This window comes from Procambarus clarkii, chromosome 78 (genome assembly GCF_040958095.1).
Source record: "Procambarus clarkii isolate CNS0578487 chromosome 78, FALCON_Pclarkii_2.0, whole genome shotgun sequence".
Classification (NCBI taxonomy): domain Eukaryota; kingdom Metazoa; phylum Arthropoda; class Malacostraca; order Decapoda; family Cambaridae; genus Procambarus; species Procambarus clarkii.
In genome coordinates this window covers 16,245,306-16,269,547 of record NC_091227.1, presented here as the reverse complement: position 1 = coordinate 16,269,547, position 24,242 = coordinate 16,245,306, and the positions used below count along the sequence as shown (strand labels likewise).

At 41.9% G+C, this 24,242-nt stretch overlaps 1 protein-coding gene across 1 annotated transcript; it reads left to right on the top strand.

Moving 5' to 3' along the window:
- Window positions 1-11,829: 11,829 nt before the first annotated feature.
- LOC123746123 (uncharacterized) lies at window positions 11,830-23,825 on the top strand. Its single transcript, XM_045727404.2, has 9 exons — window positions 11,830-11,909; window positions 14,254-14,450; window positions 14,716-14,810; window positions 15,204-15,353; window positions 15,747-15,839; window positions 17,508-17,600; window positions 18,197-18,301; window positions 18,841-18,966; window positions 22,657-23,825. The coding sequence occupies exons 2-9, from the start codon at window positions 14,267-14,269 to the stop codon at window positions 23,656-23,658; spliced, it is 1,848 nt and encodes a 615-aa protein (XP_045583360.1). The 5' UTR covers window positions 11,830-11,909; window positions 14,254-14,266; the 3' UTR covers window positions 23,659-23,825.
- Window positions 23,826-24,242: the final 417 nt, after the last annotated feature.

Genomic DNA, 24,242 nt, shown 5'->3' with positions numbered 1-24,242 from the left:
GGCCTATAGAAGCCCCCGTGTAGTTGGAAGCATTCTATGTCTGCCATCGACCGGAACAGGCACCCAGAAAGGTAAGCGCCCCAAAACAAACCCCTATTCTGGTTAAAATTGCTACCTAATACCGAACTAGTGGATAGAACTCCCCAACCGAAAACAAGCAAATTAGCGTGACGTCACACACTGCCGCGCCGCTGTCTGCGCAGCTCCCCCCTCCCCGGGAGGGGGAAGGGGGAGCCCCAGACCCCCCGCGCCGGCTACCCACACCTCAGTTCTTGAGGCTGATGCTATAGGCTATGGTCGTGTGCTCTGGCTCCGGTGTCGCTACTGCACTGTGCTTTGAGTGTGGTGTTAGTTTTGTGGGTGCGAGAGCCAGGAGTTATCTTCAGTACTCGGGCTGCATGCGCCTAGGGCTGCCTTCCCTAGGTGCCCTGTAAGTACTGCCCTTGGGGCTTGGGGCCACCTTCCACAGGCTCCTCGGGGTCTGCCTCTGCTGGTCCGTTTTACCTTTCGGTTTTTCGGCCTCCTGTTGGGCTCTTGGGTGTTCTGTTCTCCCTTGTTACCGGCAGGTAAGAGGCAGTTTGCACTGGTAGGGGCGCAGGGTGCTGCTCAGCTTGTACTTCCCGACATCGCGGCCGGCTCTGTTCCTTGGGGTTCGCTGTCCTCTTGCGGGGTTTTGTTTTTCTTTTTGTTTTTGCCTGGTGGGGGGTTCTGTCATTTTATTCAGTTTGTTTTTGCCCTTCCACTGTTCTCCTCGGTGGCGCCCCCTGCTAGGTCCCCGTGAGTGTACACGTCCCTGGGGTTCAGCTTTAGAAGTTCAGAGGCATTCGAGTCTTGTCTCCCGGCCGAAGCTTCAGGGTCTGACCAGTGGGCCCCTCTTCCTCCAGCTTTTCCGGCTGCTCCGTCCTTGTCTTGTGGGGTCGGGGCTTGGGGAGAGGACTCGGCCTCGGGTCCTGTGGTGACGGACCTCGAGGCTGGGGAGGGGCTGACTTGGGGGCCTTGGGCCCCGCTGGACCCCGCCGGGGTTTTTCTTCCCACTGAGCGGGGCTTATTGTTACAAGGAGTGGGGTTTTCTTTCCCCCCCTCTGCGTACGAGTTGGATTTGGTGTAGGCCCCTCCCCGGGTATGGTTCCGTGTTCCCCTGGGTACGTCGGTTCCGTCCTTCCGGAGGTTTTCGGCTTATCGCATCCAACCTGGTGTGGTGCGAGCGGCCTTTGCAGCTTACCTCCTGCGTGACCCGGATTATGCCTCGGAAATGGATCCGTCCACGTTCAGGTTTGGGACTTCGTTCCCTTTCTGGCTCCGTTACGAGGTTCCGGAGTCATCCTGGCTAGCAGACTGCCCCTTGTTTGGTCTGGATTCCTGGCATTCCTTCTGTCGTTCCCGCACGCTGGAGTGGCGGGAAGCTTCCACGGTGCTTCAGGTTTTCCTGGGGGGTGAACTTGAGTACCTGAATGAGTGCTTGTTTGCCCCTGCCCTTCCCCGCGATGTGGGCGTTATTCAGCTCCATGTGCAGGTTCCCTCCCTTTCGGCGGCGCTCGTGGCGGAGGACTTGCGCGCTCGGGGCCTTTTGTGTTCGGCCTTGCGGTTCTTTTCCCTCCTGGAGCTGTCTTCGGATTGGCTCGTGGAGGATGTGGGGACGCTTGGGTCCGTCCCGGGGTCCGGCACCTTGTCCTCGGCTGCGCGTTCGTCGGCTGCCTTGTTGAAGCTGTTCACGCCGATTTTGCGGGATGCGGTTTCCCTGTTCTATGCTTCCCGTCTCGCGTGTCGGCAGGCGGTGCTGGGTTCCTCCGTGGAATCTGCTTGGGCTCTGGCTCTTAGGCGTTCTTCACCTTTTTGTCCTCTCCTGTTTGGGGAGTCGGCCGTGGCGCAGTTTATTCAGGCTGCGTCGGCGGCTTGTCGTCCGATGTCGGACTTGTTGGTTTTCCGGGGGTCCCGGGGTGGGTCTTCCCGGAAAGGTCGTGCCAGGGCTCGGGGTTCCTCTCGTCGTGGTAGGCCTCTGGTGTCAGGTTTGGGGTTGGCTCCTCCTGCGGACCCTCCCTCGTCTGGTCGGCGCGGTGTTCGCGCTGTGCGGGGTTCTGGGTCTCGTAAGGGTCGCCGGCCCTTTCGCGGTTTGCCCCTTTGACGGGGCGATGGGGGGGCGGCTTGCGCTGTTCGCCCGCGCCTGGTCCCACGATTCGTGGGCCTTTCGGGTCGTGTCTCGCGGCCTGCGGTGGCGTTGGGTGGCCCCTCCCCCCTTTGGGGGGTCGGGGCTGGCGGGGCAGGCTTCTTCCCCTGCGCTCTGTCGAGTCGTCTTGGAGTGGGTACGCTTGGGCGTCGTCGAAACGACGTCGTCCCTCAGATGGGTTTCCCGTCTGTTTCCGGTTCCGAAACGGGACTGCGCGGACCTGCGGTTCATTCTGGACTTGTCCCGTCTGAACCCCTGGGTTCATTGCCCCTCCTTTCGGATGACTACGCTGTCTCAGGTTCGGCTCCTCTTGGAGCCGGGTGCTTGGATGGTGTCCCTGGACCTCCGGGACGCTTATTGGCATGTCCCGATTCATCCGCGGTTCAGGGACTGGCTCGGTTTTGTAGTGGGGTGTCTGAGTTACCGCTTTCGTTGTCTCCCGTTCGGGTTGAACCTGGCACCTCGCGTGTTCACACGCCTTACACGGGTTGTGGTGGCTCGTTTGCGTCTCCTAGGTGTTCGGGTGTTGGCCTACCTCGACGACTGGCTGGTTTGGGCTCCCAGCCAGTCAGCTTGCTTGCTAGCCAGGGATTTGGTTCTTTCCCAGCTCGCCGGGTTCGGGTTCTTGGTGAACTGGAGGAAGTCCCATCTGGTTCCCTCTCAGGTTCGGACTTGGCTGGGTCTCGTGTGGGACTCTCGGACTGCCTCCTTGTCTCTCCCTCCGGAGTCTCTCCTGCGGCTGCGGTCCCGCCTTCGTCTGTTTCTGGAGGGCCCTCGGGTCACCCGGCGGTTGCTCGAGGGGCTGTGCGGGAGCCTGAACTTTGCGTTGGTGGTCTACCCGCCGGGTCGGGTTTGGCTTCGACGGCTGTTCTGGTTCCTTCGGGGTTCCCCCTTCCGCCTCTCTCGCGATCGCAGAGTTCGACCCCCGGAGGACTTGCGTCGGTTGCTGCGTCACCGGCTTCCTCTTCGGGTTTTTCGGGGTTCAGTGCCTTGGCGCCTACCCGAGCCCTCGCTCGATGTGTACACGGATGCGTCGTCTCTCGGCTGGGGTTTTGTGCCCAGTGCTCACCAGGCCGGCCAGGGGCGTTGGGATCCGTCCTTCCGTCGAGCTCACAGTACGGTCCGGGAGTTCGCGGCAGTGTGGTTTGCTCTGGGGAGGATTCGGGTGGCCCGCGGATCGACGATTCGGCTCCATTCGGACTGCTCTCCGGTGGTTCATTGCCTGAACCGCGGGGGTTCGATGCGGTCCTTGTCTCTTTGGGGTTGGTCGCTTCGGGTGACTCGTCTGCTGAGTTCTCGGGGTTTGGCTCTCCTGGCGGTTCACGTACGGGGCGTGTCCAACGTCTTGGCCGACGCCCTGTCTCGCTTCGTTCCCCTCTCCACGGAGTGGACGGTCGACGACGAGTCCTTCCGTTGGCTTTGCCAGACGTTCGGGCGCCCCGAGGTGGACCTCTTCGCGTCGGCGTGGTCGCGGCGTCTTCCCGTTTATGCGGCGCCCTTCCCCGATTGCGAGGCCGTCGGGGTCGATGCCTTTCGGCTCGACTGGTCGAGGTGGGGGTTCCTGTACCTCTTTCCCCCAGTTCGGCTGTTGCTCCAGGTCCTGACTCGCTTAGAGACTTACCAGGGGAGAGTTGTCCTTCTGGCCCCTTGGTGGCCGGCCCAGCCTTGGTTTCAGGCGCTGGTTGCTCGGTGTCCGAACCCGAGGGTTTTCCCGCGGCTCCGCCTCTTTCAGCAGATCGGGCCGGTACGTCACGTAGCTGGTTCGATCTTCTCCTCGAGTCTTCGCGTATGGTTTTTTTGACTCGAGTCTATCATCATCTCTATGGTGATCAGGTGGCCTCCTTGTTGGTGTCCCACCTGAGGGCTTCTTCTCGGCGGCAGTATGAAGTTTCCTGGCGGTCCTTCCGTTTCTTTTTGCGTCTTCGTCGTGTTAGCTCCTTGTCTGTTCGGGTGGTCTTGTCCTTCCTCTCGTGGTTGTTTCAGGACCGTCATCTTATGCCTAACACTGTTGCTTCGTATCGTGCGGCGCTGGCGGAGCCGCTTCAGCTTGCTTTCGGTATCGATGTTACGTCTGCGCCGTTTCGCAAGCTGTCTCGTGCATTGTTTCACCTCCGGCCTGCTCATGCGTCGCCTGAGCCGTCCTGGTCTTTGGACAGAGTGCTCGCTTTCCTTTCATCTCCTCGTTTCGTTGTGGCCCCTTCGGTCCAGGATTGTTTTTCCAAGGCACTTTTCTTGTTGGCTTTGGCCTCTGGGGGTCGGGTGGGGGAGCTTCATGCTCTCCTCCGGCGCAGGGGTTTCTGCTCTTTTGGTCGTGGTGATAGTTTTGTTCGTTTGCAGCCGTCTCCTTCTTTTCTGGCGAAGAATGAGACTGCTGCGTTCCGGAGGGGTCCATGGGTGGTCGATGCTTGGTTGGTCAGGCCGGGGGTGCATCATGTTTTGTGTCCGGTTGCGGCGCTTCGCCGTTATTTGCGCGCCACAGCTTCTGTGTCCGGGGACGCGCTGTGGGTTGATCCGGTTTCCCTTCTTCCCTGTTCGCGGGTTCGGGTCTCTCATGTCGTCCGCAGGGTTATTAGGTCTAGCCAGCCTGCGGTCTATCCCCGTGCCCATGACGTTCGTAAGTTCGCGGCTCTTGCTGCCGTCTTTGAGAATGTCTTGGTCTGATATTCGGGCGCGGGGATTTTGGCGGTCGAACAGGGTCCTGGCTGCTCGTTACCTTGTGAATGTCCCTGGCCCTCGTCGGGCCTGTGTTGCTTTGGGTCGGCGGTTGCAGCCAGTTGTCTCGGCTTCGAGTTGAGGGGTGAGCGACGACCGCCTCCCGGGTAAGTCCCTCTTTTTCTGTCTGTGGGTAGTTAGCTCCGGGGAGCCGACGGGGCTCCCCCCAGAAAACCAGCGTTGAATGTAATGAAACGCCATTTTCTGGGTGAGTCCCGGAGGCTCCCCGGCATCCCTCCCTCCCTCCGGTCGGCGTTTTTTCGCGTTTTTGACATCCAGCCTCAAGAACTGAGGTGTGGGTAGCCGGCGCGGGGGGTCTGGGGCTCCCCCTTCCCCCTCCCGGGGAGGGGGGAGCTGCGCAGACAGCGGCGCGGCAGTGTGTGACGTCACGCTAATTTGCTTGTTTTCGGTTGGGGAGTTCTATCCACTAGTTCGGTATTAGGTAGCAATTTTAACCAGAATAGGGGTTTGTTTTGGGGCGCTTACCTTTCTGGGTGCCTGTTCCGGTCGATGGCAGACATAGAATGCTTCCAACTACACGGGGGCTTCTATAGGCCATTGCTCCCCTTGCCTCTCTGAGGGGGCCCGGTTCTGGCCGTGGTCCCCGGTAGGCCTAAGAACTCCATACACATGACTGATGCCAAAGTCTGACATTAGCATATCAGCCTGGGATAGCTCCGGGGAGCCTCCGGGACTCACCCAGAAAATGGCGTTTCATTACATTCAACGCTGGTTTTTTCATTGGAGAACAAAGCGAACCCAGATAATCTATCCCCGCCCATTATAGAGTAAAGGTAGGACTGTTGCAGCCAACTAAAGGATTGTTCTGTAAATGCCTACGGCAACTGTGATATTAACCTACTACTAGATGATCGTAAATTTTATGCATGTGTTTAATGAGGTGGCTCTATTGTACCAGAAGTTCATGAAAGTACTACTCAGGTTGCACTATGCCTATGCCACAGCAGACAGTATCAGCTTATGGCAAGAATATATTATAATGATTAGATTTGGGGCAATGATCCTTGGTTCAACCTTAACTTTGTTATCAACAAAAAAAGTTGCTAAAATGCACACTCAATTCTTTTACACAAAATATTTGATTGCCTATAATATACATAATTGTATTCAACATTCATTAATTTTGTTTCGGTAATAGTCATTACATATAGAACTTAAATTACTAGGATTGTGACTTGGGATGTGAGAAAGATGAAACTTCACGGGATCATCCAGCATCAGAGAGGAGGGAGCGACATCACGGTTTGTTTTAGTTCTCCATATGCCAGCGGCCACCAATACATCACAGGAGATTGACCAAATAGTTTAAAACACTGGGAGGTTGTTGAATAAAGTATATAATGAAGCCAGAAAGTTCTTCCTAGGCCATGTGATTGAAAAAAAAATTGCGAGATTTAACTTATCGCACTAGTGAACTAAGAGTTAAAAAAAATGGAAAGGTGCCACTTTTGACAAAATTTTGCTTCCTCACTAGATATGCTACCTATATACTGTATATATATTTATGTACTGTATAAATCTTATGTTTTCGTACTGTCTCATTGCATATCTAATTTTTTCCTGTGATTCATGATTTTCTTCCTAATTCATGATTGGTTTAATAACTGTTCCCATTTTTTATTACAGATATAAGCAAATGCCTGTTCTTATTCTTTATCCAGACATGAAAGGATTCTGAAGTACAGTTTTGCATATTGCTGATGGATTGTCCTTAAACAGTGAGATTAATATTAGTGATAATAATACTTGGGGGAAAAAATGTGAGTAATGTGTAAAGAGTTCTTTGACTTATAAGCAGCAAATAAGTAGATAAAAGGAAAAATTTAACTCAAAAAAGGGTAAACCAAAAATATTTTCAGATATACCTCGAATTAGCTTATTAAGGCAAAGTATTATATATATGAATGTTTATTTTTAATTTTAACATTCATTTTATTTTTCTGAAAAGTTAATATAGTATAGTTTATTTTATTACATAAAAATCCTATTATCCGATTTTATATTTAGATTTTAATTTGGATTAAAAACTATATATTTTGTATACTGTATTTGTATAAATTTTGTATATAAATTGTTATTTTTATATACTACCTATATTACAATTCCATTATATGAATGAACTTGCATCATGCTAAGCTGTATTCATCCCAATGCCTGAATTCCATCAGCACGATAATTATAATAAAAAATAAAAAAATAAAGGCACCATGGAAGTTCATGCAGAGCCATCACGATGTCTGCACTCAGAAGACAATTGCATTTATGGTGGTAGAATTATTCTACAATTTATTTACAAAAATTACAGTTGGATTTACTGCTTATTTGTAGATTTTTCCCAAGACAGTCGTGAAAATCTTGTGTTTGGTCCATGAACTGTTTATATATTGGCACTAATTTTTAAGAGTTTGATCATTAGAATGCTCTTTGAATGATGATTATTGTACATAGATGTCCCATGTACTGACTCTCTGTTTAGCTTGCAATGGCATGCAGTAATCAGCTTTATAAATTAATTGATAATGTTCCTTTGACATTGCATCACCTTGTTATACAATTTAAGGTTTTTCTTATTTTAAGAAATAATTTAATTTATATCATATGAGTTTGATGTATTTATGTAAAAATTAAATCTCAAAATTACTATTGCCATTTAACTTAAAGCAATGAGATAAGACATGGTATCATTTTAAAAGTACAAAATCTTTAAAAATTGCACACTCTTACCATCAGTTACTGAATTCAACAAAGAGTAACCTAGCAAAGAACTCGCCAGATCCAAAGCAACGTGAATGTCTATCTGCAGCAATTATAAGAATAACTACTTTTGTTCGTTTAGTTCTGTAATTACCTGTACAATGGGTTTTGTAAATATTGAGTTATGAAAATGAAACACAGTTTACGGAGTTCCCCCTTTACGAATATTCTACCAGGTCCCCATGTACCCCCTTCATGCATAAAATCATTGTACTAACTTGCCGGAGCATCCCCTTAAATTTTGCTGCAGTGCAAGCGTCCATGTGGCAGCCTTGGAATACAGTATTAGATTAGGTAAGATTAGATGTTTATTCAGGTAAAGGTACATATATTGAAAATGAGTTACAAACATGATGTTGGATTTATAGATAAAACTAGTACATTCTATGCCTAAACCCACTAATATGCACAGCATTTCAGGCAAGTTGTGGGGAAAAATTTAGACTAAAACTTAATATTAATTGAGATAAAAAACATTAATTGAATTTAAAAATCAAAAAATGAAAGGAGAATGATAATTACATGATGGATGGAACAACAGAACAACAGAAAGAATTTTAATTAAATAAACAGAAGATTACAATATTCTGTAAGTTTATACATGGTAGATATCAGCAGTTAAACAAGTGGGTCAATAATCATATTGAGGGTAGGGGGTGGGTTTAGGTTTGTATGGGTGTGTAATACCTGGTGGCCCCAAATCCTCAATGACCTACACACACACATGATTTGATTGTGTTTACTCTGTTGGTGGGGTGGGGCAGTGGGCTGAAGATAGGAGGAGGGTGGGGAGGGTTTTACTTGTTTAGGCCAATTACAAAATGGCAGACTACCAATACAGTGCACATGTATTTTCATTTATATTCATGTAATTATACCTTATCAATTCCTTTGAGAATTTTGTATGGGGAGATTATGTTCCCCCTTAACTCTCTTGTCTTCCAGCGACGTGAGGTTTAATTCCCGTAGTCTCTCATAGATCATGCCACTCAGTTCAGACACTAGTCAGGTGGCAAACCTCTGAGCCTTCTCCAATTTAGTTTTATGCTTGAAGAGATATGGACTCCATGCTGGAGTTGCATTCTCCAGGATTGGTCTGACATACGTGGTATACAAAGTTCTGAATGATTCCTTACACAAGTTTCTAAAGGCCGTTCTTATGTTGGCCAACCTGGCATATGCCACTGAGCTGAGGTTATTCTCTTGATGTGGGCTTTGGGGGACAGGTCTGGTGTGATATCAACCCCCCCCCCCCAGGTCTTTCTCCCTCATTCTAGAAGAATTTTACCTCCCAAATGATACCTTGTATCTGGCCGCCTGCTCCTTACACCTATCTTCATTACATTACATTTGCTTAAGTTAAACTCTAACAAATATTTGCTGGACCATTCCTTCAGTTTGTCCAGGTCTTCTTAAAGCCTCATGCTGTCCTCTGTCTTAATACCTGGTTGATGGGGTTCTGGGAGTTCTTCTACTCCCCAAGCCCGGCCCAGGGCCAGACTTGACTTGTGAGAGTTTGGTCCACCAGGCTGTTGCTTGGTGGACTCAATGTTGGCATCATCAGCAAACATTGGGAGGAATGAGTCTATACCCTCTAGAAGATAATTTACGAATATCAGAAACAGGATAGGTTCGAGTACAGAATCCTGTTAGACTCCGCTTGTGACTTCACGCCAATCTGAAGTCTCACCCCCCACAGTAACTCTGCTTCCTATTGTTTAAGTACTCTCTTATCCACTGGAGCACCCTACCAGTTAAGGTAGGGTAGAAAAGCAGCATCCTTTCTCTAAAACACCAGGTGCAGTAAAGGGATGAACAGTAACCAAACGGTAATGCGGATGAGGTGAGGAGGTAATAAGAGTGGAATTTAGGGAGGGGGGAATAATGCGGATGAAGTGAGGAAGTCAAGTGAGTGGGGTGAGGGAGTTATGTGGATAACTCATAACTTACCCACATAAGTTATGTGGATAATTAATTTTCTGAATAGGCGCAGATTACATCCATTTCTTGCAATATAACTTAGCCAGATCTTGCCCTTATATATTTTTAATATTTTGCCACAATGTGAAGTAAGCCATGGCGTGGGTTAAGCATGTCACAGCACGTTAAAAGGATGCCAGAGCATGGAAAAAGCATGCTGTGGCAGGGGAAGACAAGCCATGCCACTGGTTAAGCATGCCACAGATTATGGAAGGGATGCAAAAGCAGGCAGAGATTTTACAACAAAATTTTGAATTTTTCTGAATTTCTGAAAAGAATTTTCAGAAAAAGAATTTCTGCGGTAGTCATAGATCTTATGCCAGTTCCTTCGTGACTTTGGACTAAATTCCATCCACACCTTGGGCTTTTAAGTGTTTTAGTTTGTCACTGCACTTTCTGATTATGTCGCATGTTAGTTTTTAGTTTAGTTCATTTATTATGCACCCTATACCCATCTTGTGGGCGGTAGTGGAAAGGGTTACAGAGGCACATAATGGGCTCAGGGACTGAACCCCACAATTCATTTAGCTAAGCATGTTATGAGTATATTCCTTAATTCATTCTCTTCACCTTCGTCAAACATTTGTATGGGTGATGATCGAGATGTTTAATCTTTCTAGCGTAAACACTGATGTAAAATATTCATTTAAAATGTTTGCTGCCTTTTATCATAAACTATAATTTCGTTAGTCTCATCTTTTAAGTGTCCTACAGAGTCCTTAGTTTTGGTTTTACTTCTTATATAGGCATATGATGAATTTGGACCTTCCCATAAGTTTTGGGCAAATTTTACAATACAATACAATACAATACAATTTTATTTAGGTAAGGTACATACATACAATAAATATTTACAAGGATTGTTTGACTTATAGGTAGAGCTAGTACATACAATGCCTAAAGCCACTATTACGCAAAGCGTTTCGGGCATGATAAACTTAAATGACAAGCTTAATACTAATTGAGCATAATGAGTAGAATGAAAACAAGAAATGAAAACATCAGGTGCAGATCTTATGCTTTTCTTTTGTAGTTTCTTTTAGCTGATCTGATTTTCTTTGTGGCTAAATCTAATGCCTGTGTCATCCATCTAGTTCCATTTCTTTTCCTTCTCTAAGGGGAATAATGTGGATATTGAGGGGAATAGATAAGCATTTTCCGTGGCGTAGTGGTAAGGAGAGGTCACGACCTCTCCGTAGGGTGCAGTCGCACCTCCACAGATCTCCAGTATCAGCTATTGATACTGGTAATGGCTCCAAAAGGCCACCACTTACGGGATATTCATGCCTGTGCCACCTTTTGGGTGGCTTCATCATCATCATCATCGTAGTGGTAAGACGCTCGTCTAGCGTTTCAGGAGCACTCTGTCCTGGGATCGTATTCTGGCTGGGAAGGATTTACTTGGCGCAAATTTTTGACTGTAGCCTCTGTTTAACCCAACTAAAATGGGTTGTTAAACAATTTGGCGGGGTCGTATTCCGGGAAACATAGGATTAAGGACTTGCCCGAAACGCTGTGCGTGCTATAGTGGCTGTACAAGAATGTAACAACTCTTGTATAAATAAATAAATAAAATAAAGGTGGCAAATGAACTGCCTCTTTAGACTGAGAGAAAGTAGCACAAGAGGACAAAGGTGGAAACTGGAACCGCAAATCAGCAGAAGGAACGCAAGAAAGTACTTATACCATGTACGAGTAGTTAGCAAACGGAATGCTCTAAGAGGAAGTTGTGGAAGCCAATTCCGTCAATTACTTTAAGGCCCAATTTGACAAAGAATTTAAAAGTCAGAGTAGTTATGTTGTAGAGCAATAGTTACAAGGCGAGACATAAGAGCTAGACCCTCAAACTCTGGTAAAACCTTAAGTAAGCACTAGTAGGTAGATACAGAAAAATATTCGTGTGGGCTAATAAAATTGTCTAAATTTAAGGCGTTTTTATTTTATAATTTACATAGTAATTAAAATTTAGTAAAATACATAATTTTACTCAATATTTAGTTGAGAAAAACCCCTAAACATGAATTATAAAGACCTGACATACTTTTCTCCAACTGCTCACATCACGGATAAATTAACATAGGGAACGAAAAGGTTCAATAATAAACTTCCCATGGTACTGTCTTCTAGTATTATTGATAAAAGTACAATAAAAGTACTAAAAAAAAACAATAATTCCATAAAAAAAACTTTGTACCAGGCGAGGTAGGGGACGCTGACAGCTGGCGCCGCGCTGCTCCTGGTTCAAACACGTAAACAACAGCAACAATATATCCTCAGTGTGTGTTTTTTTGGCATTTTCTTTATTCCAATTGTCTTTACCCTTCATAGTCGGCAAGGGAAAGGGACTGACTATTTTAAAAGAGGTTACCGGAGCCTTATATCGATATATAGACGGGGGTGTCTGTAGACGGGTGCCCCCGGAAGTAATAATAATTCATGTCGGGGACAGACAGCCTGTTTATATATATACATACACATTAGGTCTTATATTGAGGTACCCCCCTTTCCCCAAAGGTCTAACTACCAGGATGCAACGCCACAACAGTTGTTTGACTCTGGCAGATTTACTGCTAGGTAAACAGAGGCATTAGGTGATAGGCAATGGAGGCTTGGTCGAGGACTGGGCCGCAGGGACGCTAAACCCCGAAATCATCTCAAGATAACCTCAAGATAATGCCATCTGATGTGTTACATTTTAACACCAGTCGTACAGTTGTGAGGAGAAGAAAAATCTTCATGCAAACTATGCATCATAAAATAGGAGGAGGGGTAGAGGCTTATGGGACCTTGGATAATTCATGTGTGGACAGAGTAATGATTATTTTATAGACAGGCAGTTGGTGCATCTTCATTAGACACTATTTCACATATCTTTAATTTCATGGATTAAGTTAGGTATTGATAGATTATTCTGTCTTAGCTTAACTAAATCTAACAACCTTGTCTAGCGTCTACATATCCAATCCTTATGGAATGTCCAGAAATGTGTTAGTTGGAAGGGGCCAGTTGGGCATGGGATGAATCCTATCTTTCGCTTACCTTTCAATGAATCCGAGGATCACCGTTCTTATGGTCCTGTCTGACAGAGCCTCCTGGTTGGTGGTCTAGGTTATTTAAAAAGAAAGTTGTCTAGCATGATTATGTGTAGCTACACTGTGATCTTAGTCTTTCATTCATCTGTGTTTCTTGGAGAATGAATGTCATTCGAGTTCATAGCTTCAAGTAATTTTTCCCATAATTGGTGTTAAAATAGTACAGGTACTGTCCTTATAATTTTGAGATTTCACACACTTTCATCCTCACTAGTTGCCAAAATCTTCACAGCTTTTCACTCTTCTCGTAGACTATAATCCTTCCATCCATTCTATATATGTAACTCACAATGAACCCTTTACATGTAATCTAATGAGGTATGCTGCTGAAGATGATTTGCTGGATTGTGGCTGCGATGATTCTCTGTGATGTGATTCTAGGGATGATTGATAAAGATCCAGTATTGAAGATAAAGAACTTGAAAATGAGAGGACACAATTGGAAAAAATATCATCCCACAACTAAGTCAGCTGTCATACCAGGAACAGTTTAGGGCTACAGGACTAACAACATTTCAAACCAGACATGAGAGGGCTCATCTCTTTGAGCCCATTAAAGCACTGAATAAGTTGGAAGATATTCAATTCATACCACCTCTTTAAAAGATCAAATATATCATATACAAGTGGTAACAGTTGAAAGCTCAACAAGCCACAATTTGGAAACAAATTGGGAGATGCTTTCTCTCCCATAGAGTTATTAAACCATGGAACTGCCTACTCACTGAAGCCATAAATACCAAAATCTAATTAGAAAAAATCCTCAGGATAAATAAATCCTCGGGAACTTTTGACAAGCTTCCAACTTGTCAGTTAAATCTGAACTGCAAATGAGCTAATATGGAGGAATAATGTTTTGTTATGGGGAAATGAAGATGCAAAGCATAAATTAAGTAAAAAAAATGGCCATATCAGTTGACTCTAAAATGATTAGATGACAATTTTACCCTCACACTAAATTTTAAGTAGAATCATAATTACTCAGGAATTCTGACTGGGTAAATAACTTTTGTTTTTAAGGTTCTAGCAGTGTCAAATTTTCATGAACTCTGCCTGTAACAAGTCTTTAATTTTGTCAGTGGATTTTGACATCAGTCAAAGGATTGAAATTAGAGGTTGTCAACTATTTTTTGCTGAACTGAGTTGTATTAAATATGCTTTGCTGTATTGTATTTTATGCTGTAAAAGAAAATCCCTCTCCCCCATTAATAGGACACTAGTTTATTTATATTTAGAATTAAATAATGCTAAAGTACTGTATATATATTTGCACATGCATGCTTGTTGAATATATTCAAAATAAGATTTCAAATTTTGTTAATGTTTCATCCACTATTGCAATATGGTAAGCTTTCAACCATGACCACAATAGACTATATTAATTTCACTGAAGTGGATATAATCGTCTGTCAAATGATTTCAAAACCCATCTTGGTTTTTCATGTATTTTTCTGTGATTCCAGATCATGCCATCTGTGGCTACTTTCCACATTAAATAGATTAAATATCTTAGATTTTGCAAATTTACAGGGCAGAAATACAGATGGGGTCTTCTGGCGATGACTCTGATATAGACACTGGAACAGAGGATGGCGTGTCTGAGGAAAATCACAAAATATCAAAGAGGACAAATACTTTAGATGAAAATAAAGTACATGAAGCGAAGGGCAAGAATGGCAGCAATGCTACGGTAAATCCAGAGAGACAAGCCCAAACAAGGGTATCAGGTAAACGCTCTTGTTTAATACAGTATTTGGCTTATTTTCAACGGGTTTCAAGTCAGTATCTCCAGAACTTATCATTGTATTGACTTGAAACTTGCAAATATCTCACTTTGAGCAAAAATGTCTGATATTGAATGAAATAAATAACTTAGTGCTGAACGTGCTGTGCATAGATGACTGCTTCAGCATATATTGATGCTCTAACAGTGACTAATAACAGTAGCTATGTTGTAGTTGTGTAATTTTCACCTCTTGTTTTATTTTTCAGAGAAGACTGTGAGAATTACTGAGACACGAACTAAAAATATCCAGGGTTTAGATGACCTATCTTCAGCTGTTAACAGCTTAGATGATCATGTACAGGTTAGCATTAGTTAAATCATTTATCTAGTCAATCATTTGGAAATTTGCTAGTAATGAATTATTTATTGTAATTAAATAAATCTTTGTTTTGAAGTCAAATAGTGAAGTGTGAATTTCATTTTGTCTAACTTATTTGCCTTTCCTGATGTGAAGAATAGTGTGATTTACAAGACATCCTTCTCACATCATCATCTTTATATAAGTCTAGTTTATGCAGGTGGTCATAGCACTCTGGGATATTTTAAACCACTTTGATTACTTCTCATACACCTAAAGTTTTAATCTGCTACATGCACTCACCTGTCCACTATTCTGATACTCAAACACTATATTGAAATATATGTTTCCATTTTATTTGTTTTAAATGGAATAGCACTGATTTACCTATCCCAGGCAGGTCTTCAGGAGATACGAAATTGTGTTGCCAGCTTACACCTAAAAGGAACAGAAGAACGTAAGCATGTTCGGACTCTTTCTGATGAAATAAGTCGTCTCTCTGCAGACAATGACAAATACCATCGGGCAGTGGCAGATCTACAGCAGGTATACTTAGAAAATTTGGATGTTCCATAATTTTCTCTTATAGTAGTGGTTTAGAATTCTGAAATTTTATATAGATTTAGATTTTTTTATTCAGGTAAAGGTACATACATTGAGTTACATAATGTTGGATTAAAAGATAGAGATACCTGTAGTACATACAATACCTAAAGCCACTAGTACGCATAGCGTTTCGGGCAAACCAGTAAATTTCGAGCAAATATGCACACTCTAACCTCTAAAATTCAGACTGCTTTATAACTAATATAAATATCTCTTATTTATTCAGAGCATGTTATAAAAATTTCTCAAACCTGAGAGGATATATAAATTTTGAATCATTGTCGACAAGGGGTCATTGCACTGGTTCTCATAGGCTCAACTTCTGAATTACAGGAAATTTCAACCTTAAGAAATCAGCTCCATAATCAGCAGCAGGAAAATGAGGAATTGGGGAAGAAAATGCAACTTATGAAGGCAAGAGAGGAGGTTAGTCATATATTAAAGGCAGTGTTGATTGGAATACAAATGTTTCATTATGTCCTCAGAATACTAATCTTCTTCCAGTCTTGAATTAAGCTGACAATTAAAAGAAGCTTACATCCATACATATCTAAGATTAAAACTTAATTTGAGCCAGTATAAGCATTATCAAGTAATAATGTTCAAATGCTAGTTTGACTTCTCAGTACGGAACATTCTTGTCAGTTACAAAAGAGTGACAGATTACTAATATAGCTTTGAAGGCACTTAGGAAAGGTCTGGACTTCAGTATTGATGCTGTCAAGTTCTATACACTGTAAAATAATTATTGGGGGAAGGTAGGTGGAGGTGAATAGAGTCAAAATACAATTATAGTACAGTACTGTAGCTAGTCTTTTTTCATTGGGGGACTGTCCAGAGATCACCGCGGCCAACTCCTATCACCCAAGTTAATAACGGCTCTGCTTGTGAACATTTTCACAGTGCTTTGCAGATTACCTTCCAGAAAAATTTGAAAGTTTGATTCCTTGTTACAATATGTTGTTGTTTTAGATTCAGCTACTCAGAACAAGAAGTTCCAGTAGCATTGGCTATGGTGAGCCCGTTTGTTACAATAATATAGACTGATCATATGCCCACATTTATACATTTCATGTTGAAAAATAAATGAGGAATGTTGAAATGTTGATAAACATTCATGTATTCAGTAATATAACACACAATATATTTTCACAAAACATTTTGTTTTACATCTTTACTCTAGTATTAGGGGGCTGGATAGCACTTCGGATTCGTAGTCCTGAGGTTCCAGGTTTGATCCCCGGTGGAGGCGGAAACAAATGGGCAGAGTTTCTTTCACCCTGATGATCCTGTTACCTAGCAGTAAATAGGTACCTGGGAGATAGACAGCTGCTACGGGCTGCTTCCTGGGGGTGTGTAACAAAAAAGGAAGCCTGGCCGAGGACTGGGCTGTGGGGACGCTAAGCCCCGAAATCATCTCAAGATAACCTCAAGATAATAAATTTATTTGCAAACATTTTGACACCACATTTATAGTTATAACCCAAAGCTTGGTATAAACACTTTAGATATCACTTTGTTGGATGTTGAGGTGTGTGGAACATTCACGGTCAGGTACATACTGATGGGTCAGATTGTTATCGCATTAACACATACATGCTTCATAGATTGTTCATTTCTACTGCTTTAACTCTTTGGTTTTTCAAACCCATATAGCACTATCATTTTGTAGCCATACATAACAGTCAGTACTACCACTTCTTCATGCAGATCTCTAGCTATGTCTGTTTCTACCTTGTTTCCATAATCAAAGCTTTCATTGCACCAACCACTTTCCTTCCCTGTTTGATTATTCTCATTAAATGATCACATCCTAGGTATTTAAATTGGTCAACCACTTGCAACATTTCACCATTTATATTTAGTTTACACACATAATTTCCTTCTCGTTTCAGCACCATAACTTTTTGTGAATATTCACTTCTAGCAGTCTCGTCTGACATGCTTCGGTAAAATTTACAACTAGTTTATATAACTTTCACTTTGCTAAAAGAACCGGGGGAAAAGGGGAGACTTTAATATGACTAAGATCATTTTCAATAAGTGTTTAAGGATTAAGCACTGGATTTAATAAGATCAACTTTTTAATTATAGGAAATACCAGCCTTAAAAAATCAGCTCTATAATCAGCAGCAGGAAAATGAAGAGATGGCGAGGAGAATGCATCATATACAGACGAGAGAGGAGGTTAGTTATATTATTAAGTCATCTTACTAATCTTCTTCTGACCCTTAATTAACTAAACTAATAATTGCATGATATTACTTCATAATTATTTTTGTATAGTAGGGTATTATACTTTGATACTATAATGTTCATCTAACAGAGGTAAAATGTTATTTTTGAAATTATTTTGATTTAGTTTTGTAAGACATAACAATATTTAAATGCAGTACAATATGGCTTTTACTATGAGAAATTTTCATAAATTAAAGATTCATAATTCGAGACTTAAAAGATAACATATATTGACACTTCTAAAGAACATTCATAAAGCACAAGACTGCATTATTGACATTGTTACGTTCTCTGTATTGTACAGTTATTACTGGGATGAAGGGGAAGTGAGCAATCAAAATATTATAAAATAGTGTCTCACAACTACACTACAGTAATCACCTTGTCTGTGTGTTAACAATGTTTGGAATTTAGTTCATAATGTAGTTATTTATATTGTACACACACACACACACACTGTGATAGTAAACAAGAGGTTTTGTTGTGAATAGATGCAATTAGGAATGTCACAAATAGAAAGGCTGATAGCAATTTTGATTTTGCAGGGACATCTTCTGAGGATTGCAGGAAGGACTCGTAGTAAACGTCTTGCAAAAAGTGCATTTTCTACCTGGAGAAAGAAAGTTCTTCAAAAGAATTATGGCACCACAGTATGTTACTAGTTAAGTTCAGATATTTTTTGCTCTAAAAGTTTCCAGTAATTACTATAATAAATACTGTATTGTCAACATTAGTAATATATACTCAGCGTGCAAAAAATAGCATTGAATGTCATATAACTGATTTTAGCTCTCGGCTAGCTCGAGAATGGGATATTGTGCGAGGTTTATTAATACACTTTGGATGGCTTTGCTAGCAGCTATCCTTTTTATAAAAAGAAATAATTTTTCCTGTTTCAGAAAATTAATTCCTCCAAATAGTATTTTTCTATATACTTAGTTCATAGGATCCATGTTAAAATATATATCTCTCATTGGTGGCAATTGTTCTTAAAGAAATGAAGCTTTAGAGAATTACAGTACATCCATAGGAAGTGTATAGGAATTGTTAGTAATTGGTTAGATAAATTGAGGTGTGTAAATTTGGTCATTTCATGTAGCTGCCTCGTCTCTCTCTGTATTTATGTCTCAATAAATTTATTTCAATTTCATGGGGTATGTTAAGTGTTATACTTGGTTGTTGTTTTCAGTTTCAGGTTCTCAAAGAGGAGAACAGTCATCTACGTGCAGAACTGTTGCTTTGTCAAGAGGCAGCCAAACAGGCTTTTCTCCGTAGTGCCAATGTCTTAAATTCTGAAGCCATTACAATGTTTCAGGTTAGTAACCTCAGTTGAGTATTGCGGAGTCTTGTTAAAATCCAGTCCACCAGCAATATGGTTGTAATGAGAAGCCTCAGTTCTTGTGGTAAGACCATTGTAATTGGTTGCAACTGCAATTCGAAGAAAACATCTAATGGTAAAAATATATACCAGTGTATATAAAACCAAATTAAAAATATATATTTTGTAATTTTGTTCAAGTGTATTCTATCAATTACACTAATAAAAACTTATTATTTTGTGGATAAAGTAGCAAAGTTTGGATGCAATGGCAATCCTTTCGCAATGGATAGGATTTGCAATGAATCTTTTGATTCAAGTGGGACTCATCTGTACTTTCTTTTTATGTTTTAAGAGTTTTTATCATGTTTGTATCCTGACGGTATTGTGCAAAATCGCTAATTCATTAAATATCTTCAGTTATATGACTCATTATGCATTTCCTTCCATTCATGGTTCTTTCAGAAGCAGTTTCACTTCATTCTTCCATTTTAGTGTATCCCTAATCTCATCAATATTAAAAATAAATCATAATTATGATACAGTATTAACTATACGACCTTGCAACAAATTGGTAAAAAGAAGGACTTATGATTCAGTCATTGAAAGTTGGTGAAAGTAGAGTGCAGTAAAAAAAAATCAACAAAACCATAGGGATAATCAAACATGCCCTATACTGTATTTAACTTTAAGGAAAAGTTTACATATACAAGTTTTACATTCTTGTAAAGCCACTAGTACGCGTAGCGTTTCGGGCAGGTCCTTAACCCTAATTTCCCCGGAATACGACCCCGCCGAATCGTTTAACAACCAGGTACCCATTCACTGCTGGGTGAACAGAGGCTACAGTTAAGGATTGGCGCCCGGTCAATCTTCCCCGGCCAGGATTCGAACCCAAGGCAAGGCGCTTGCGAAACGCCAGGCGAGTATCTTACCACTGCGCCACGGAGACTGCTAAATGTTTTTCCAACTGAAGAAGTATCTGATGCATCCCTATCTGTACTATTATGTCCAAGCATAGTTAATATTCACTCCTAACTTGTTGATTACAACACATAACCCTCAAAAGGACATGTCAGCTTTGGGAAAAGTTGAATGGAGATAAAAAAAAAAAAAGCCAGTCATGTCTTATATCCAGAAAGTTTGAGGGTCTCAAGATGAATAACACTAAGAGCCAGACATAACAGGGCTGATTTCAGTGAGCATAAAATATTGAACAAATTGGAAGATATAGTTCCTGATCACTTCTTTAAATGGTCAATATAAAACAAGGGGGGAAAATAGCTTCTAGCTCTACAAAGCCCAATAGGGAATTGAAAATAGATGTTTTTTCACCCATGAAGCAATTAACCATAGAATCACCTACTTGCCAAAGCCATAAATGCCAAGATAGTACCATATTTCAAAATTCATCTGGAAAAATCTTAGAAATAATGAGGGGGAACCTTTGACAAGCTATTGGCTTCCTGTCTCCATCAATGTCGTTAGAGATGGTGTCCCTCTGGTAAATTCGGGCAGTTCAGTAATAGAGTTCCTTGCGGATCCTTTAAAATCCAAAATTGTTTATTATTGATTCTACATTAACTAATTGAAGGTGGAACCGCCTTCCTGCTGAAACCGTAAACGCTAAAGCTCTGCTGGGTTTTAAAATACAGATAGGAAAGATCATCAGGGCAAATGGGGGGGGGGGGAGGACTTTTGACAAACCGCTAGTTTCCTGTCCTCGTCGAGGCCACTAGTATTAGTGGCCCTCAGGTAAATTTAGGAAATAACTAATATATATCTCTATCTCTATCTCTATTTCAATCTCTCTCTCAGTACAGGCAACAAGTTTTGCTTGATGTAGCATATTTTTGTATAGATTGACTACTTTAGAACTATTGTTGCTGCATGGTACTTGAGAATATTAAAAACTTAAGAACATAAGAAAATATAAAACTTCATAAAGCATTTTGGTTTATGTGCTATTTACACCCAAGCAAATTCATTCATGGACTAGTTAATCTGTTCCATAAATCTTCAATGCTCATGTTATTGTCTCAAACATATATTTATTAAAGTCTTTTCTGACTCTAACCTTGTACAATTTAATTAAATTTATCTATGGGCCACCATTTCACTAGTGGCCTCGACAAGGACAGGAAATTGGTGGCTTCTCAGAGATGACCCCCCCCCCCTCCCTATGTCCTGATGATCTTATCGAGCTGGATCTTAAACTGCAGCAGTGTTTCAGCGGGTAGGCTGTTCCATGGGTTTATAACTCTATGGGTGAAAAAGTATCTCCTGTTTTCTGTCCTGCAATGTGGCTTGTTGAGCTTGAAACCGTTGTGCCTTGTTAGTGTTACATCTGACCCATTTGTATCCATTGTTTTGTGAACTTGTATTAGTTGTGACTGTATGGTAATTCAGATGGCTGACTTGCACTATAAAGTTTCACTAGCAACTTTTATTTAAGGTAAACAAAGGGAAGTGCAGGATATAATTTTCTAGTAATTTTTTAGATAAATTTGATAATTTGAAAATCTAGTCGTAATAACTTACATAGTTCACTTCCAAATATGTCATCTTGTTCTTGTGGGTTTTTGACACAGTTCCGCACAAGAGGCTACTCGAGAAAGTCAGAGCGCATGGCATCAGAGGAAACATACTAAGCTAGATAAGGGCATGGCTGAAAGGCAGAAAACAGGGTCAGCATCAATGGATTGAAGTTGTAGTAGATGGATACAAGTGGTGGCATGCCATGGCTTTTTATTGGAACCACAGTTTTTCATAATTTACATCTACATCTATTAACCTTAATACTGGAGTGACCAGTAATATTAGCCTGTTTACTTATGACACAAAGATAGGACATGTAATGCTGGCAAAGGAATGGCAAATGCAGTTTAATGTAGAGAGATGCAAATGGCTTAAACTAGGGAAAGATATGCTATATACCAATGTTACAGTCATTTGTTGATCAAATTGTGAGAGAGACTTGAGAGTCCTGGCTTGTAGCAACTTGAGGCTAAGGCAGCAATGTATCAGTGCATGAAATAAGGAAAACAGGGTGCAAAGATCTATAATAAGTAACATTAGGAACAGAATCATAAATATCATTCTTTAGCATTGGTCAGATCCTGCTTGGACTGCACTATGCAGTTCTGCTTACTGAATGGACATACTCTAGATGAAATATTGAGAAGTTTGATAAAATTGATACTTAATACCAGGGACCTTTCCTATGAAGGTCCCTGGTCTGGTCCCTTTCCTATGAAGGTTTGAATTATCTGTCTACAGTCACTAGAGAGAGAGAGACAGGACCAGAGGGCACATGATCAAGGTTTCAAGTGGTTTAGGCAGCATTAATCACTGACATACTTCTTTAGTCAACTTGTGATGGATGTAAAGCTTCATAACCAGATCACTAAGAAGTTAAGTTATAATACTGTAAATAATTATTGTATTATTTTAATAGTGTCCAAAAATTTACTTTGATATGTTCATACTTGAATTAACTAACATTTACAGTTTTCTTCTGCTATATACTGTTGTTAAAGATGAACTTGCCTAGCACTGCTGTATTTGCCCAAACTTGTTAAATTCTTTTGGGTGACCTAATCCGATAATGGGATTGCCTCCTTGTTGTTTGTATACTTTCAATAACATTGTTGCAGCACTAAAAATGCCATTTAAATATGCCTGCAGGATGCAGCTACCCGTCGTCTTGGGCTTGAAGAGAATGAAGACCAAGGTAGCTTGTCTCCTGAGTCATCTAGCGTCTCTTCGTCTCCAGTAAGTCATCAGCTGGAGAAGAATGACAGAGAGTCTAGCCCAGCAAATAAAGAAAATGCGGAAAGATTCAGAGACGGAAAAAAGAACCGCAATGGTGAAAAAAGAGCAAGAGGGGAAGATAAAGGTTCACATGGAGATTTTGGGCAAGTACATCATTCTCGTGGAACACGTGAGCAAAATGAGCAAAGTAAGTCGTATTCAACATTTGGCAGAGGTGTTGATCGTGAGAACTCGGCAGCAACACAGTCCCAGAGTACTCATCGTAGAATGTATGGAGGAAGTGAAGATTTTGAAAATTCTCCTCAAAGTTCTGATGCTGAAAGTTTTAGTCATTACTCTAATAAACAAAAGGTATTCACTGATCATCAAGGATCCTCTCATTACAGGTCAGCAGGTCTTTCATCAGTTGGTCTTGGAAGGGGTCATAGATTTCAAAGGACAGATCATGGAGCAATACCAAAAGGAAAACCAGTTATCTCTGATTTTGTCCCCGATTCCCTTCGGCAAGAAACTCGAGCCTTTTTGCAACAGTTGCGTGATGAAAGGATGAACAGACCTGAGCCTACAATTCCTTCAGGATCCGAACCTCAGGCGACAATGAAGCGAGGGCTCTCTTCCTCGCAAGATTGTATGTATACAAGGTCATGTCATTGCAGATCTGCAGGTGCTAAATCAAATCATTCCTCTGCTCCTTATAAATGTCCTTATTGTACACCCATTAATAATTCTAGTTTTGGTCACGCTAAAGACCAAGCAAAAAAGAAACCCGAGATTAATGAAACTCGCAAGGTTAACCAAGCATCATCAAATCTTACTCGTAATGTTATCCTCTCTGGAGTTACTGAAGAAAAGAAAAAGGTTGTGTACAAACCCAGTGCTTCTACTGTAATAATTGAGAAACATATTAATAAGTGATTAGGATTTGTAACATTAGTGTTCATTGTATTTTATGAGTTTTTGTTATAAATGCATGTTTATGTTATGAATCTGAAAATACTTTGTGTTGTATTGCTATTTTTGTATTGTATTTTGAAACATTCTTAAGAAAAGGGCATAATAAAGAACAGTAATATATTTTATAATTGGTTTGTCTTGAGTTCATTGAACATATCTTGAGTATACCTTGAGGTGATTATGGGGATCACTAGCTTGGTTCATTTGATCAGGCTGCTCAGGAAACTCTATTGAATTGCTGATGTCAGTTTAACAGTCGTTAATTGGTGCATAATGGTCTAGTGCAGTCAACGATCAGCTATGTGTAACATATGTAAGTCCTAGTATGGGGCTCTGCCTGACTTGCATTCCATCTGTGTTGTGCGAGTGGATTAGCATTGTTCTCCTCCATATGCATTAAGTAGTTTACAATGTAAGCAGGAAGCCTTCTTGGCTGTTTGAGGGGTACCCCTTTTGCAGCTTTTAAGTACAGGATATGGCCACTAAGGCAGGAAGTGAGGGGGAGGAGGAAAAGGACTTCGAAGAAGGAAACCTGTTTTGTTCTA

Excerpts from the sequence above, each read along its gene's own strand:
- LOC123746123 (XM_045727404.2), top strand. The coding sequence starts at position 14,267 with ATGGGGTCTTCTGGCGATGACTCTGATATAGACACTGGAACAGAGGAT. Across the intron at positions 15,354-15,746 it reads CAGTGGCAGATCTACAGCAG|GAAATTTCAACCTTAAGAAA; the intron begins GTATACTTAGAA and ends TCTGAATTACAG. Across the intron at positions 17,601-18,196 it reads ATATACAGACGAGAGAGGAG|GGACATCTTCTGAGGATTGC; the intron begins GTTAGTTATATT and ends TTGATTTTGCAG.